The sequence below is a fragment of the Physella acuta genome, unplaced genomic scaffold, assembly GCF_028476545.2.
Source record: "Physella acuta isolate Inbredline_101_S28 unplaced genomic scaffold, ASM2847654v3 ptg000605l, whole genome shotgun sequence".
Taxonomy (NCBI): domain Eukaryota; kingdom Metazoa; phylum Mollusca; class Gastropoda; family Physidae; genus Physella; species Physella acuta.
The window spans coordinates 40001-57154 of record NW_026732124.1 but is presented as its reverse complement, the minus strand read 5'-3'; the positions used below and the strand labels follow the sequence as shown (position 1 = coordinate 57154).

Genomic DNA, 17154 nt, shown 5'->3' with positions numbered 1-17154 from the left:
TAAAAGATTCGTTTATTTGCTTTGCAGCAACAGCTGATGATGATGATGATGATGATGCAAGGTCTCAAGGTAAATCATGTTAAATAAATTAAGTGCCACAAGCTGCTATCGTTTCATTGCACAACGATTTAGAACTTAAAAAACCCTTATCTGCAAATTTACATAAACAATTTGGCGTAACAATAACAAATTTAAAATAACAACGCCTGCTAAACAATAACCCGAACAGCGCCGAACATACCGCCGGCGAATAGCGTGACGGCGAACACTCCCCTCACCACAGCCGTCGACATAGTTTGTGAAATATCCGGTTGTATTAAATAAAAGCCTAGCAACGCCCTGTCAACATTTACTCGAGTGGAACTTTTTTTTTTAAATTAAATTTGCACCTACAGCTGATGTGTAGTCAAGATGGGGGGTGCCTTCTTCAGACCCAACGCCGAGTTCGTCATCATAGTCCACACAGGTGACCGGCTCAACTCTGGCACCGATTCCAACGTTCACCTGGTTCTCCGCGACGAGAAGGGAAACCACTCCGACCCGATTTTGTTAGACAACCCGCTGAGGAACGACTTAGAACGCGGGTCCGTGGATACCTTCTGTGTTCCTTTAGACAAGACAAAGTTCTTATTGAAACACGGGAAGCTTACGTGTATCGAGATCACTAGCGACAACTCCGGGCTAGGCGCCGAGTGGTTCGTGGATCGAATCCACGTGGAGAACAAATCCTGCAATAAGACGTTCACGTTTCCGGTGTTCCGGTGGATTAAGGGAAACAGGCAGTACCGGATTAACCTGCTGGACACCTGCCTGCCCCAGAGCGAGCCGCCGGCCACGGTCCAACAGAGACAGGATGAGATCTTGGAGAAGAGGAAACTATACCAGTACGACCAGAAGTTTCCAGAGAGGTTTCCTGGTGGGCCAGTACAGGTGAGAGAATGATTTGTAAATCTTATGTATCAATATACTTCTATCTATTACATGTGCATATATATATATATATATATATGTATATATATATATATATATATATATATATATATATATATATATAGGGTTGGTAAAAAACACATAGAAACACACGCCCTCACATAGATAGATTCCCACACAAGCAAACCACACTCACACGAGCATGACTCATCGCCACTCTTTCAAGGGCGCTACACGCATAAACAAACCCTCATTCACACACACGCCATATCCCACATATACACGTACATATTTAGACCAAAACAAACACACATACATATACGTACTGACACCATAACCCACATGTACACGTACACACACCATAACCCACACATACACGTACATACTTACACCATAATACACATATACACATACATAGTCACACCATAACCCACATATACACGTACACACACCATCATCCACATATACACGTACATACACCATAACCCACATATACACGTACATACTCACACCATAACCCACACATACACGTACATACTCACACCATAATACACATATACACATACATAGTCACACCATAACCCACATATACACGTACACACACCATAATCCACATATACACGTACATACACCATAACCCACATATACACATACATACTCACACCATAACCTACATATACACGTACACAAACCACAACCCACATATACACGTACAAACACCATAACCCACATATACACGTACAAACACCATAACCCACACACCCATACACACCCACACCCTTACATAGACCTACACAGTCACATCCACACACACACACACACAAAAACCAACACGCTCTGTCACACACTCACTCTCACACACTCATGACCACAAACACACGCACACACATACACACATATAAACGCATAGAACGTAAATACCACTATGACTGTTGAATGTGACTCTGCCCTCTAATGCCTGTAGTTTATAGTTTTAATCAACCCAACGTACGCCTAAAATGTAAGCATGCAGCAACTACACAAAATACCCACAGGGTTAAACTTGAACACAAATTTAAACCCGGACATGGGGAAGAAACAAAACACTCAGGTATTCGCAAAAAATATCATGACCTCCTAACCCTATTTTTATAACATTTTTAGCTCTTACCACAGACTAGCCATTATATTGCAAGCTTGCTTCACTAGTTTTTATGCGCATTAAAATATTCAGCTCGGCGATTTTTTGTGTGTGCTTAGTTATATATTAGCAGTTAAATATAGAACCTGGACGTTCATTTCTTGACACAGAACAAAGGGGGTCACTGTTCTTTTGACATGGTTTAGTCTAGAGGACTTGTAATGTAACGTCAAGAAATAAATGAAGGATAGCTCTTAATTCATGTCCGATAACTCTTGCAGAAAATTAAATGTAACTCTTGCAAAAAAAATGAAGGATTGCTCTTGTATTAAAGATTGGATCATTCTTGTAATAAACATACACTCATGTGTACAGTGGCGTCGCTATGTCGGCACTTCGTGGTGTCACCCCCCCCCCCCAGAAACAATATATATATATATATATATATATATATATATATATATATATATATATATATATATATATATATATATATATATCCGCCTACAAAAGCCTATAATTCAAATACATGCCACTCACCCCTACATGTATGTGTATAAGCTTTAATCACGACAGACTTAATAGTAACGTGAATATCTTTAGTCTGTAAATAATACAGTTGGATGTAGCATTGTTTTCTCTATAGTTGGCGCGTTTACGTCATGGTGTCACCCACACTCCTTGTAATAGTTGTCGATTTGTACTTAAAAGACAATTTAACTTTTATTAATCATTAGTGGAACTGGCAAAAAAAGCATTTTTCTTCTGTATATTTGGTGTCACCCCCTCCCTACTTGGTGTCACCCGGTGCGGTCCGCACTCCGCTCTTCCCCAATCTATTTCCGCTTGAATTCGCTAGTGAACTTCAATGGTCTAGTGTTTGTAGATTGGTGTCAATGTATCACTACACTGCAGATACTTACCCAATCTATTTCCGCTTGAATTCGCTAATTGAAGTTCAGTGACAAATAGTGATGACTAAACGGCAGCTGTCTCTTTGTATTTAGTGATTATTGATTGTTTTAATGAGCTAGATGTGGGGTCTGTATAACGGTAGGCTAAGGGGAATGTAAGGCTAGGGAATGTAAGGCTAGGGGATCTGAGGCTAAGGGATTTGGGGCTAGGGAATGTGAGTCTAGGGAATGTGAGGATAGGGAATGTGGCTTTGGGATTTGGGGATAGGGAAAATGAGGATAGGGAATGTAGGGATAATGGATGTGAGGATAGGGAATGTAATGTTAGGGAATGTGGGGCTATGGGAATGTGAGGTTAGGGGATTTGAGGCAAAGGAATGTAAGTATAGGGAATATGAGGAAAAAGAATGTGAGGTTAGGGGATTTGGGGCTAGGGAATGTGGGACTATTGGATTTGGGGCTAGGGAATGTGAGGATAGGGAATGTAATGTTAGGGAATGTGGGGGCTAGGGAATGTGACGATAGGGGATGTGAGGCTAGGGAATGTGGGGGCTATGGGAATGTGACGATAGGGGATGTGAGGCTAGGGAATGTGGGGGCTAGGGAATGTGACGATAGGGGATGTGAGGCTAGGGAATGTGGGGGCTAGGGATGTGAGGCTATGGAATGTAAGCCTATGTAATGTGGGGGCTAGGGAATGTGAGGATAAGGGATCTGAGGCAAGGGAATGTGAGGATAGGGAATGTAAGGTTAGGGAATGTGGGGCAAGGGAATGTGAAGGTAGGGAATGTACGGCTAAAGAATTTAAGTCTAGTGAACTTGAGGCTAGGGAATTTGAAAATAGGGAATGTAAGACTAGGGAGTGTGGCATCCTTAGTCTTACATTCCCCAGTATCGAGTATTGTACGACTAGGTAACGTGAAACTGGGCACACTAAGACAAGGGAATGTTAGATTAGGGACTAATACTCAGGTTAAAGAATGGATACAGGCTCAGATCTCATGGGCTTTACACGGCTACACACGGAATTAACGGGGTTATGTGTGTTATTTGAACGGAGCTTTAACATTCAGGTGCAACGGTCTAGTCAAACGAAGAAAAATCCACGCAGATATTTGAGATGCGTCATTTCACTGAAGGGGCAAAGATAAGGGGGGGGGGGGGGCAGGTTTTAATAATTAGAATAGGTTAAGTTTTGGATTTGGGTAATGGTTGAAAGGGTGTTAATTTCAACGGTAACTGTTCTGTCTCTAATTGATTGATTTGTTGTCTCTAATTGATTGATTTGTTGTCTCTAATCGATTGACTTATTGTCTCTAATTGATTGATTTGTTGCCTCTAATTGATTGATTTGTTATCTCTGATTGATTTGTTATCTCTAATCGATTGATTTGTTGTCTCTAATTGATTGATTTGTTGTCTCTAATTGATTGATTTGTTGTCTCTAATTGATTGATTTGTTGCCTCTAATTGATTGATTTGTTATCTCTGATTGATTTGTTATCTCTAATCGATTGATTTGTTGTCTCTAATTGATTGATTTGTTGTCTCTAATTGATTGATTTGTTGTCTCTAATTGATTGATTTGTTGCCTCTAATTGATTGATTTGTTATCTCTGATTGATTTGTTATCTCTGATTGATTTGTTATCTCTAATCGATTGATTTGTTGTCTCTAATTGATTGATTTGTTGTCTCTAATCGATTGATTTGTTGTCTCTAATTGATTGATTTGTTGTCTCTAATTGATTGATTTGTTGTCTCTAATTGATTGATTTGTTGTCTCTAATTAATTGATTTGTTGTAACTAATTGATTGATTTGTTGTCTCTAATTGATTGATTTGTTTGTTCGGTAGATCAAGACGTTACCGGAGGATGAGGAGTTTTCTAATTCGTACAAGGTAAGGTGTGTGGTGTGTGGTTGTGTGGGTGGTGGTAAGGTGTGTGGTGTGTGGTTGTTTGGGTGGTGGTAAGGTGTGGGGGGACATGTGTGAATGTGTAGAAAGGTGTAAATTTGTGGGGAGGGGGAGCAGATGTGTACATGAATGTGTGGGTAGGCGGTGTGTATATAAATGTGTGGGTAGGAGGTGTGTACATGAATGTGTGGGTAGGAGGTGTGTACATAAATGTGTGGGTAGGAGGTGTGTACATGAATGTGTGGGTAGGAGGTGTGTACATGAATGTGTGGGTAGGAGGTGTGTACATGAATGTGTGGGTAGGAGGTGTGTACATGAATGTGTGGGTAGGAGATGTGTATATAAATGTGTGGGTAGGAGGTGTGTACATAAATGTGTGGGTAGGAGGTGTGTACATAAATGTGTGGGTAGGAGGTGTGTACATAAATGTGTGGGTAGGAGGTGTGTACATGAATGTATGGGTAGGAGATGTGTATATAAATGTGTGGGTAGGAGATGTGTATATAAATGTGTGGGTAGGAGGTGTGTACATGAATGTGTTGCGGGCGATTAAATAGGTGTTAATGTATGAGTATTTTGAATCACACAATACTATCAATATTCTCATTGCATTATATATTTGTTTATAAAATAAAAATCCGAAGACTTTCGTAACGAGACCAAAAAAAATTTAAATGTCTTGACGTCTTATTTCAGTGGGACATCCAAAAGCAAAAAATCCAGTTGAAGGTGGCCAGTAAAATCACCATGTGGACTAGCGGTGTCTGGAACAGTTTGGACGATTTGACCAACATCTACACCAAAGAGGTGTTCACTAAACCAAAGGTGGGGCATTCACATCTTCACTTTTTTTTATTCAATGATTAGAGAACAGACATATTTAGTCATGTATAGATCTGGGGGATTAAAATCTTTAAGTGCCATGCGAGTCCTATGAGCCTGCCCTCTTGCGAGCACTCGTTAAGTGCTAGTTTTAGTTGGGCTAGGACCTGGGACCCTCCAAGATGCCTCAAAAAGGATGTCTTTAAGTTTTAACAAGGTAGTCCCTGTGCTGAATTCTTGCTCCCCCCCCCCCCCAGACCCTTTGGCACAGTCCACCCATTTCTGGTGGGTACCTAATGTGACAATGGGACAGAGTGGCCTAGCGGTAGTGAGCTAGATGCTAACCCGTAAGTCTTGGGTTCGAATCCGGATTCAAGTCAGGAGACCTACCCTGAGTCCACACAGCTCTAATGGGTACCTAACTCAAGTTAGGGTAAGTAAAGGCGGCTGGGCATAGTGATGACCACACTATTTCATATGCCGAGTTTCACAGAAACAGGTGAACTCTACTTCACTTGCCCCGTGGACCGTCAGGTATGGAAGAGGAGCTTTACTTTTACCTAATGCGGCGAGTAAAGGCAGCGGAGCATTGTGTTGATAACTTATTTTTATGCTGTAGCTTTTAAAATAAAACCTACTTCATCTGCTAATGTAAAATAAAACGCTAGAGTAATTTACTTCGGGTGTTTTTATAAACTATAGGTCATCTCGAGACCTTCCCATGACCTTCCCATTGACCTGACCTCGTGTTTCAGGGTGCCTACTATTGGCGGGACGACCTGAACTTTGGCCTTCAACGTCTGGCTAGACTCAACAACTGCCTCATCCGGCTCGTGACCTCCATTCCAGAGAAGTATGACGTCATTGCCTGATCGTTACTTAAGCTTCAGCTGATTTAGGTTCATCGCGTGAACACTTGACATTTCGGGTTGATTTGTTTTGGTTTAGAGTTTTCAGCAAGGGTAGTAGTTTAAGTTGACCACGAGATGGGAAATATCTTGCAGCAGCTTTGAAACAAAACTCTTTGCTAATAAACTCTTTGCACCAAAACTGTTTGAAACAAAACTCTTTGTAACAAAAACCTTTGTATCAAAACTCTTTGTAACAAAAACCTTTGTAACAAAACTCTTTGAAGCAAAACTCTTTGTAACAAACCTCTTTGTAACAAAACTCTTTGAAACAAAACTCTTTGTAACAAAATTCTTTTTAACAAAACACTTTGAAACAAACCCCTTTGTATTAAAACTCTTTGCAACAAAACTCTTTGCACCAAAACTATTTGCAACAAAACGCTTTGTAATAAAACTCTTTGTATCAAAACTCTTTGTAAAAAAAACTCTTTGCAACCAAACTCTTTGTAGTATAATTCTTTCCATTGCGCCTTTGGCTATCCGGAGCTAGCTTAAACAACCTACAAAGTTGGCAAAAGCGCTTAACTCACCCAACCAGTTAAGCTGATTTGTTTCCTTTATAATATCGATATAAAAAACTATTCCGTTTGCAAGTTTGAATCAATATTCACATTAACCCAATCGGCCCTAAACATTCTTTATTGCTCTGATTCTTAAACCTTGGCCCAATTTTTTATACAAGTAGTATTTTAAGAATGTTAGAAAATATTTGTTAAAAATACTAACTGCATAATGAGATTTAAAATGTATTCATCGCAAGTCAAAGAATGCGTTAGTTTAAAAAGTTTGAGAAATATGATTGTTCTTACTTTTTTAGTAAATAACTAGAATGTTTGTTTTTAAGTTAAGATATCTTTGTTTTATCAATGACTAGAGTTTGTGGTTTAAAATCGCAGCTTCTTAAAATGTGTTTGTCATAATAAATGTTTGCTTTGGATTCCGGCGTAGAATGGTTAACATTCACTCAAACTAGCAGTATACCGTTTTTTACGAATGTGCAGTGTTTTATCTGTTTGAAGTGTTTTGCCTGTCTGAAATGTTTTACCTGTTCGAAATGTTTAATATGTTTGAAATATTTTACCTGTGTGTAATGTTTCACCTAAGTGCAATATCTCACCTATGTGCAATATCTCACTTATGTGCAATATCTCACCTATGTGCATGTCTCACCTGTTTGCAGAAATCCTACTGTTTGCAATGTTTCACCTACGTACAAACTTAACCTGTTTGCAATATTTCACCGACGTACAAACTTAACCTGTTTGCAATGTTTCACCTACGTGCAAACTTAACCTGTTTGCAATGTTTCACCTACGTACAAACTTAACCTGTTTGCAATGTTTCACCTACGTACAAACTTAACCTGTTTGCAATGTTTCACCTACGTACAAACTTAACCTGTTTGCAATGTTTCACCTACGTACAAACTTAACCTGTTTGCAATGTTTCACCTACGTACAAACTTAACCTGTTTGCAATGTTTCACCTACGTACAAATTGTACCTGTTTGCAATGTTTCACCTACGTACAAACTTAACCTGCTTGTAATGTTTAACCTACGTACAAACTTAACCTGTTTGCAATGTTTCACCTACGTACAAACTTAACCTGTTTGTAATGTTTCACCTACGTACAAACTTAACCTGTTTACAATGTTTCACCTACGTACAAACTTAACCTGTTTGTAATGTTTCACCTACGTACAAACTTAACCTGTTTGCAATGTTTCACCTACGTACAAACTTAACCTGTTTGTAATGTTTAACCTACGTACAAACTTAACCTGTTTACAATGTTTCACCTACGTACAAACTTTACCTGTTTGCAATGTTTCACCGACATACAAACTTAACCTGTTTGCAATGTTTCACCTATGTGCCAACTTTTCCTGTTTGAAATATTTCACCTATATACAAACTTAACCTGTTTGCAATGTTTCACCTTCGTACAAACTTAACCTGTTTGCAATGTTTCACCTTCGTACAAACTTAACCTGTTTGCAATGTTTCACCTATGTACAAACTTAACCTGTTTGCAATGTTTCACCGACATACAAACTTAACCTGTTTGCAATGTTTCACCTACGTACAAACTTAACCTGTTTGCAATGTTTCACCTACGTACAAATTTTACCTGTTTGCAATATTTCACCTGTTTGCAAACTTGAACTTGATGCTGAGTACATTCCTAACCGAATACCGAACTTGTTTTTGTCTTGAATAAATTGTTTTGAGTCCCACGTGAGTTTAAAGCCCCAGGTGTGACTGGGGAGGGGGGGGGCGACATGGTGAGCTTGTGTTTGTAAGACTATAGTGTATCGATAAATTATCCAATAGAAGGATAAAGGGGGGAGGTAACATTACTGAAGCTATATAGAGGTGTGATTAGATATGGGATATGTGGGATTTGGGTAACATTACAAAAGCTTTAGGGATATGGATTTTATAATGTGTATATAAAAATGTTATGTAAACTGAAATATTCGCCTATACACATTCATACATTCTCTTACACACATTGAAATATTCTCCCTCATACATTCATGTATTTTCCCTCACACATTGAAGTACTCTCACTCACAGATTCATGTATTTTTCCTCATACATTTTTGTTCACACATTGAAGTATTCTCCCTCACACACTCATGTATTCTCCCTCACACATTCATGTATTCTTCCTCACAAACTCATGTATTCTTCTCACACATTGAAGTATTGTACCTCACACACTCATGTATTCTTCTCACACATTGAAGTATTCTTCCTCACAAACTCATGTATTCTTCTCACACATTGAAGTATTCTTCCTCACAAACTCATGTATTCTTCTCACACATTGAAGTATTCTTCCTCACAAACTCATGTATTCTTCTCACACATTGAAGTATTCTTCCTCACAAACTCATGTATTCTTCTCACACATTGAAGTATTCTTCCTCACAAACTCATGTATTCTTCTCACACATTGAAGTATTCTTCCTCACAAACTCATGTATTCTTCTCACACATTGAAGTATTGTACCTCACACATTCATGTACTCCTATACCAGAGGCGTAGCGAGGAAAGGGCGGGGGGGAATATGTCCCCGGGCGCCGACCTTAGGGGGGGGGGCAAATGAAAAGTTAAGTTCGAGGGGGGTGCAAATCGAAAGTTTGAGGGGGGTGCAAATCAAAAGTTCGAGGGGGGGGTGCAAATCGAAAGTTTGTCCCCGGGCGCCGGGAAGGGTCGCTACGCCTCTGTCCTATACACACATTTTAGAAAGGTGGGTTTTTAAGGCAAACCTTTATTGTGTTGTGTACTCTTTGTGTGTCGATACCATTCTATTAAAATGTGTCTGTTCCCATCTATGGACGAACGCTTTAACTTTTAGCTTACCAACACCTGTCATGCTAACCACATCACGTGGTACGTCATTGCCCAATCATTGCGTCGACAGGTTCCCTGTGACTGACGATCTCCTGAAGCCTGTCATAGACGGTCTGAGCATCAACGAGGCCATTGCACAGAAGCGGTTGTTTATTTGTGATCTAGAGATACTGGATGGGCTGCCGGTTAAAGAGAATAAAGTGGTTAGTGTTTGGTTGGTTGGTAAAGTGGGATGGGTGGATGGTTGGTTGGATCGGTAGATGGTTAAATGGTTGGTGGTTAGATGGTTGGTGAGTGGATGGGTGGTTTGTTGGATCGGTAGATGGTTGGTGAGTAGATGGTTGGTGGAGTTTTGGTTGGTTGGTTGGTCGGTTGGTGGGTGGGTTGGTTGGTTGGTGGAGTTGGTTGATTGGTTGGTGGGTGGGTTGGTGGGTTGGTTGGTTGGTTGGTTGGTGGGTTGGTTGGTTGGTTGGTGGAGTTGGTTGATTGGTTGGTGGGTGGGTTGGTGGGTTGGTTGGTTGGTTGGTTGGTGGGTTGGTTGGTTGGTTGGTGGAGTTGGTTGATTGGTTGGTGGGTGGGTTGGTGGGTTGGTTGGTTGGTTGGTGGGTGGGTGGGTGGGTTGGTTGGTTAGTTGGGGAGTGGTTGGTTGGTTGGTTGGTTGGTGGGTTGGTTGGTTGGTTGGTGGGTTGGTTGGTGGGTTGGTTGGTTGGTTAGTTGGGGAGTGGTTGGTTGGTTGGTTGGTTGGTGGGTTGGTTGGTTGGTGGGTTGGTTGGTTGGTTGGTTGGTGGGTGGGTTGGTTGGTTGGTTGGTGGGTTGGTTGGTGGGTTGGTTGGTTGGTTGGTTGGTTGGTTGGTTAGTTGGTTGGTTGGTGGGTTGGTTGGTTGGTTGGTTGGTGGGTTGGTTGGTTGGTTAGTTGGGGAGTGGTTGGTTGGTTGGTTGGTTGGTTGGTGGGTTGGTTGGTGGGTTGGTTGGTTGGTTAGTTGGTTGGTTGGTTGGTTAGTTGGGGAGTGGTTGGTTGGTTGGTGGGTTGGTTGGTTAGTTGGGGAGTGGTTGGTTGGTGGTTGTTTGGGGGGTGGTTGGTTGGATAGTAGATAAATGGATGGTTGGTGGGTGGATTGGTAAATTGGTGGATAATTGGTAAGTGGGGAGCTAGATGGGTTAATGTTTGGTTGGGTGGATGGGTGGGTGGTTGTTGGGGTGGATGGTTGGTGGAATTGGTAGATTGATGGTTGGAATAGTCGGGATGGATGAATGGATGGTTAATAGGTTGCAGGGTGGATATGGGTGGAGGAATTTGATTACGTGATAGTTTGATGAATTTATATCAAAATGGATGGATGGTTCCGGGTATGTAGGGTCAGTTGATGGATGGGTGTTTGATGTGCGGTCAGTCACTTTAATTGGTCAATTAGTCGGTGGGTCATTTGTTAGTACATAATGGGTGGGTTGTTATGAAATGTATAACAAGACAGACAAATCTACCAGCCCAATTAACCCCATCCCTTGTCCATCTCATACCATCAGCTCTGTGCACCCATCGCTCTGTTCTTTGTCGACATGTCCAAACAGCTACGACCAGTGGCCATTCAACTTTTCCAGACACCTGGACCCGACAATCCGGTATGTTGAAAAACGTCAATTTTTTCATTCTTTTTTTTTATTTCTGTGTGTTGTTTTTTAAAGTATTTAACTATAGAATATAGAGGTTTTTATATAGAATCTAGGTTCATTATATATATATATATATATATATATATATATATATATATATATATATATATATATATATATATATACAGGGGCGTAGCGAGGGGGGGCGGGGGGTGCGGACCGCACCGGGTGACACCATTTAGGGGGATGACACCAAGGCAAAAAATAGCAAAATATATAGAGAAAAACTCGAGGGGGGGGGTGCAAATCGAAAGTTTGAGGGGGGGGTGCAAATCGAAAACTTGAAAGTTTGTCCCTGGGAAGGGTCTCTATGCCTCTGGGGGGTGACACCATTAAGTGCAGCACCGGGTGACACCCGACCTCGCTACGCCACTGTGTGTATATATATATATATATATATATATATATATATATATATATATATATATATATATATATATATATATATATATATATATATATATATATATATATATATATACATGGAATGTGAAAAGTAAGAGAGAAGTGAAGTTACTTTTTCGCAACGTAGGCGTCGTGACAGATTGTTTTGAAACATCTCGACTCAGCACTTTATGTTATTCTAGGTTATTTGTTTAGTTGTATGAAAATTAAACCAAAATTAAATTTAATTACCCTTCAGCGGAAAACAGCTAACCATTGTCAACAGTTGTTTTTTTTTTATTCCACTATTCTGACACCTGTGGCCAAGTATTGTTACACGGGCTGGTCTAATCCTGAGAGGATTTATTAAAGCGTACCTAAGCTTAAATATTGTACACATAAAAATGACTAATTTTACTACTTGGGTATAGTTTTAGATGTAGGTTGCTTATTATTTACACCAGATGTTGGCAAAATAGTTTCTGGTAGGCACTTAATCGTGCGATGTTTTTCAGTTTAAACAACTATATTTATTTAAATGATAGCGGTTACCGGCCTTTGATCTATGTACTTCAATCAATAAAGAAGGCAACGACCTACTTACAATTTAAGTATTAAAGTATTAAAGGTTAAAGTGCTGCGACTATTTTGGTAATGCCACGTGACTCGGTGCTGTGTTGTGTTTGTTCTAGAGACCCCATAAACACACACACTTATATATATATATATATATATATATATATATATATATATATATATATATATATATATATATATATATATATATAAGTAGATTTAGAACCGCTTATGTTGGTAGACGGATTAAGGTTAAATCTTGTTGAAACTTGAATTAGTCCTAGAGGTACTTAAGCGAACAAGTCAAGCGTAAGAGGGTAGGTTAGGCGTAGAGTCGAAGAACACACTCGCTTCGTTGCCTCAACACTTAAGCTTTGATCAAATAAACAGAGGAGTTCTGAAGAGTAGTCTCTACATTTTTTTATGTTTTTGTTTCGGTGTGTTTTCTCGTGTTGGTAATTGAACAAGGTTAAAGGTCAGGTGGTGAATTAAATGGTTCCGGGTCATGAAAATTGTTAGAAGCCGCTAAGGATTCGGTTCGACAGACTTGTTTAAACAATATGGGAAAGGGGATGGGAGGGAATCTAAATGGTGCAACGGACGTATATGGCAGAGTGGTAGAGCACTCTAGCCTGAAAGTCCCGAACTCGAGTTTGGTAGCATGTTGTTGTTTTTTTTTTTTTTTTTTTTTTATCACTGAAGACGAGTCCAAGTTAACTCGAGTCTAGGAAAGAAACAGATGAGCTCTTCTTAATTCATGTAAAAGTTATTTTCATAACTGGTTGGCGTGGTCGGGTGGTTGCTAAACCGAAAAGTTCCGGATTCGAACCCCAGATGAGACTCGATAGCTGGGGTCAGCAGCCCATCTAGGGAGAGACAACTCCAAAATCAAACAACTGCTGCCTTGTGGTTTGTTCTTGGATGTCGTAGACTATGGAAGCAAATCCAGGAGGAAAAGCAATCTGAAATTATGGATCAACCGGCTATGTGGCGCTTAAACATACAAACACTTGATAGTTAATTGTGTTGGATGAAATCTCGTGCAACATTACATTAAAAGAACGAAGGAGAAAAATTTACTTGACTACATGTTTTACAGTGTAGGGCACTCTGGTATTCCTTTTGAAATCTAAGTAGTAATCTACCATTCTCTGAAATTTGACATTAAAAAGCATATCCCATAATACAAAGAGACAACGCACATGAATGATACACTATCTGCTTATGTTAAACCTTTTCACAGAGCAATGTAGTATCAAATTATTTCGAGAACTATTATCTCAAGTCTGATATGTTCCAGAACTATTGCCCATAGTCTGATGTAGTATGGAACTGTTACCTGTAGAGCTAATGCGCCCCTTGTGATGTATCAACATTTTTACTTTCAGATTTTTACCCCCATGTGTCCACCCCTGACATGGACTGTGGTCAAGATGTGGTACAACTGCTCAGATGCTGCATACCACCAGGCATTGACACATCTGGGTAGGTCATGCTTGCAGTATACTTGTTCTGTGCAGCATATTTGCGTTGTGCAGCATACGTATATTGTACAGCCCACCTGTCTTGTACCGCCCACCTGTCTTGTACAACACACCTGTCTTGTACAACTCACCTGTCTTAACACCTGTAATAAAAGTCTGACCTCCTGCCTACAGGTTTCACCCACCTGCTGATCGAGGGCACCGCCATAGCCGCACACCGGAACCTGTCGCTGTCACATCCGGTGTTCAAACTTCTGGCGCCACACTTCCTCTACGTCATGAACATCAACAAGTGAGTCACGTCTGCTGACTTTCCTAATCACGTCTGCTGACTTTCCTAATCACGTCTGCTGACTTTCCTAATCACGTCTGCTGACTTTCCTAATCACGTCTGCTGACTTTCCTAATCACGTCATCACGTCTGCTGACTTTCCTAATCACGTCTGCTGACTTTCCTAATCACGTCTGCTGACTTTCCTAATCACGTCTGCTGACTTTCCTAATCACGTCTGCCGACTTTCCTAATCACGTCATCACGTCTGCTGACTTTACTAATCACGTCATTACGTCTGCTGACTTTCCTAATCACGTCTGCTGACTTTCCTAATCACGTCATCACGTCTGCTGACTTTCCTAATCACGTCATCACGTCTGCTGACTTTCCTAATCACGTCTGCCGACTTTCCTAATCACGTCATCACGTCTGCTGACTTTCCAAATCACGTCTTCTGACTTTTCTAATCACGTCATCACGTCTGCTGACTTTCCAAATCACGTCTGCTGACTTTCCAAATCACGTCTTCTGACTTTTCTAATCACGTCATCACGTCTTCTGACTTTCCAAATCACGTCTGCTGACTTTCCTAATCACGTCTAATCACGTCTGCTGACTTTCCTAATCACGTCATCACGTCTGCTGTCTTTCCTAATCACGTCTGCTGACTTTCCTAATCACGTCTGCTGACTTTCCTAATCACGTCTGCCGACTTTCCTTATCACGTCTTGGTAAAGTAAGTCAAGATCCCCTTTCAGACCAAGCGATGCATCGGAGTGATGGTGTAGAGTTTATAATTATGTTTCTTGACCTCGTCTTCTGAAGGATGGTGTGGGTAGCATTTTGACCAGCAACTTTTAGGACCCGAACTTTTTACAATTGGGTTAGCAGTCGCTCGCTCTACCTGACGACGAAGCCGTTCCATAGAAGTAAAGAACCAACCATTTCAAACCTGAAGGTCATTTGGACAGATGAAGCAGTTTACCAGTTTCTGTGACCTCGGCAAATGAAAGGGGTAGTGTGGTCAGTACTGTGCCGAGCCGCGTTGCCTTTACCGTACGTGAGTCAGGCTACCGCTTGGGCTGGTTGGACTCAAGGACGCTTTACTGACTCGAGCCCGGGGTCGGAACTCGTTTTTTTTTCCGTTAGTATTTGTATGCAGAGGCGTATCGACCCTTCCCGACGCCCGGGGACAAAACTTTTGATTTGCACCCCCCCCCCCTCCAACTTTTGATTTGCAACCCCCCCCCCCTCAAACTTTCAATTTGTTTTTCCAACCCATTTTGGCGCCCCCCCCCCCCAAGGTCGGCGCCCGGGGACATAGGTCCCCCCCCGCCCCCCCCCCCCTCGCTACGCCTCTGTTTTTATGCACTATCATTCGACCACGCCATCCCCAATTTTGCCTTGGTCTAACTGGATTCTTATCCAGTGTTTCTTCCAGACTTTTTTCTCCGGGGGGGGGGGCTTTTGAAATTTTTCGGGGGGGGGGGCGGTCTACATTTTTTCGTGGGGGGGGGGGCGGACACTAGTAAAAGTGTATGTTTAATATATAAAATCCATCTCATTCGGGGGAGGGGGCGGTAGACTTTCTTCGGGGGGGGGGGGGGGGGGGGGGGGGATAGAGCCCCCCCCCCCCCTGAAGAGATGCCTGGAAGAAACTCCGCAGGGAGCTATAAAACGTCGAGATTTGCACAAATCTACCCCCCCCCCCCCCCCCGAAGAGATGCCTGGAAGAAACTCTGTTCTTTTCATGCCCAAAGTAGAGAAACGTGTTAGTGTAAAATTTAAAAAAATATTTTCAACGTCGTCAACCCTAGATAGCCAACACAACCCTAGCTCCACCAACAGCACTAACTTACTAACAGGCTGAACTGTTTAAAAAATTAGACTTTCTTTTTTAGTGTTTGCTCAACAAATATAGATCTAGTTAGTTAGCTCAGACTTCGTGTTGTCATTTTTATTGTGATTTCCCATAACACGTAAAATTCCATACAACAGAATGTAAACCTAATTCAACTAATTAGTGATCGTTCATAATTGACTTCAAGCTTTTTTTAAATGAAAAAAAAAAGTGAAGTAACGGCTAGATTTCAGTTTTAAAAACTAAAAGTCGTCGCCGCCCCCCTTTATTTTTATTTCCACCCCCCCCCCCCCCCCCCCCAACCATTAGAGTGTCGTCATTTATAGACGACCACTTGCTAACGTTAGCACTACTTTTTGTTGGATGTTTTAGACGAGCGTTAGAGGTCCTGGTGGCTGACGGCGGATGGATCGACATCGCCATGTCATACGGCAACAAGGGACTATTTGCCCTCGTCGTTAAAGGGTAAGTTTGTAAGCGCCCTACCTTTAAACTTCGACATTTCAAAACAGTGACAGTTAAACTTTAACAATCATGTTGTTTTTTTTTAAGTCTACATGCTTTTGTCTGTAATTTTGTTTAATAAAGGGAAATAACTGTAAAAATATAATTAATTTCCTTAATTTTATTACATTGTTTCAATGCTAAATGATGAATACGTGTTGTTATTTTGTAACTTAAATCTACTTAGGTTAAATTATTTTCCTTCCGTATCCAGATTTAATCAGTGGAGGATGGACGTAGATGGGACCTTGCCAGAGGACCTAAAAAGACGAGGCGTAACTCACGATTTTATTCAGTCGTTAGGTGCTGAGGCGTAGCGACCCTTCCCGGCGCCCGGGGACAAACTTTCGATTTCCCCCCCCCCTTAAACTTTCGATTTGCACCCCCCCCCCCCTCAAACTTTCGATTTGCTTTCCCATTT

General features: G+C 41.1%; 1 protein-coding gene across 1 annotated transcript in view; it reads left to right on the top strand.

Annotated features, from left to right (window-relative positions):
- The first annotated feature begins 306 nt into the window (after nt 1–306).
- The window catches only part of LOC131947747 (allene oxide synthase-lipoxygenase protein), a 25679-nt gene continuing 8831 nt past the window's right edge, over nt 307–17154 (top strand). The window contains exons 1-10 of the mRNA XM_059309037.1: nt 307–930; nt 4821–4865; nt 5577–5705; nt 6458–6555; nt 10050–10182; nt 11504–11599; nt 13999–14095; nt 14269–14386; nt 16602–16694; nt 16948–17008. Of these exons, the coding sequence (XP_059165020.1) occupies nt 412–930; nt 4821–4865; nt 5577–5705; nt 6458–6555; nt 10050–10182; nt 11504–11599; nt 13999–14095; nt 14269–14386; nt 16602–16694; nt 16948–17008 (1389 nt within the window). The 5' untranslated portion in view covers nt 307–411. The remainder of the gene's footprint in view (nt 931–4820; nt 4866–5576; nt 5706–6457; nt 6556–10049; nt 10183–11503; nt 11600–13998; nt 14096–14268; nt 14387–16601; nt 16695–16947; nt 17009–17154) is intronic.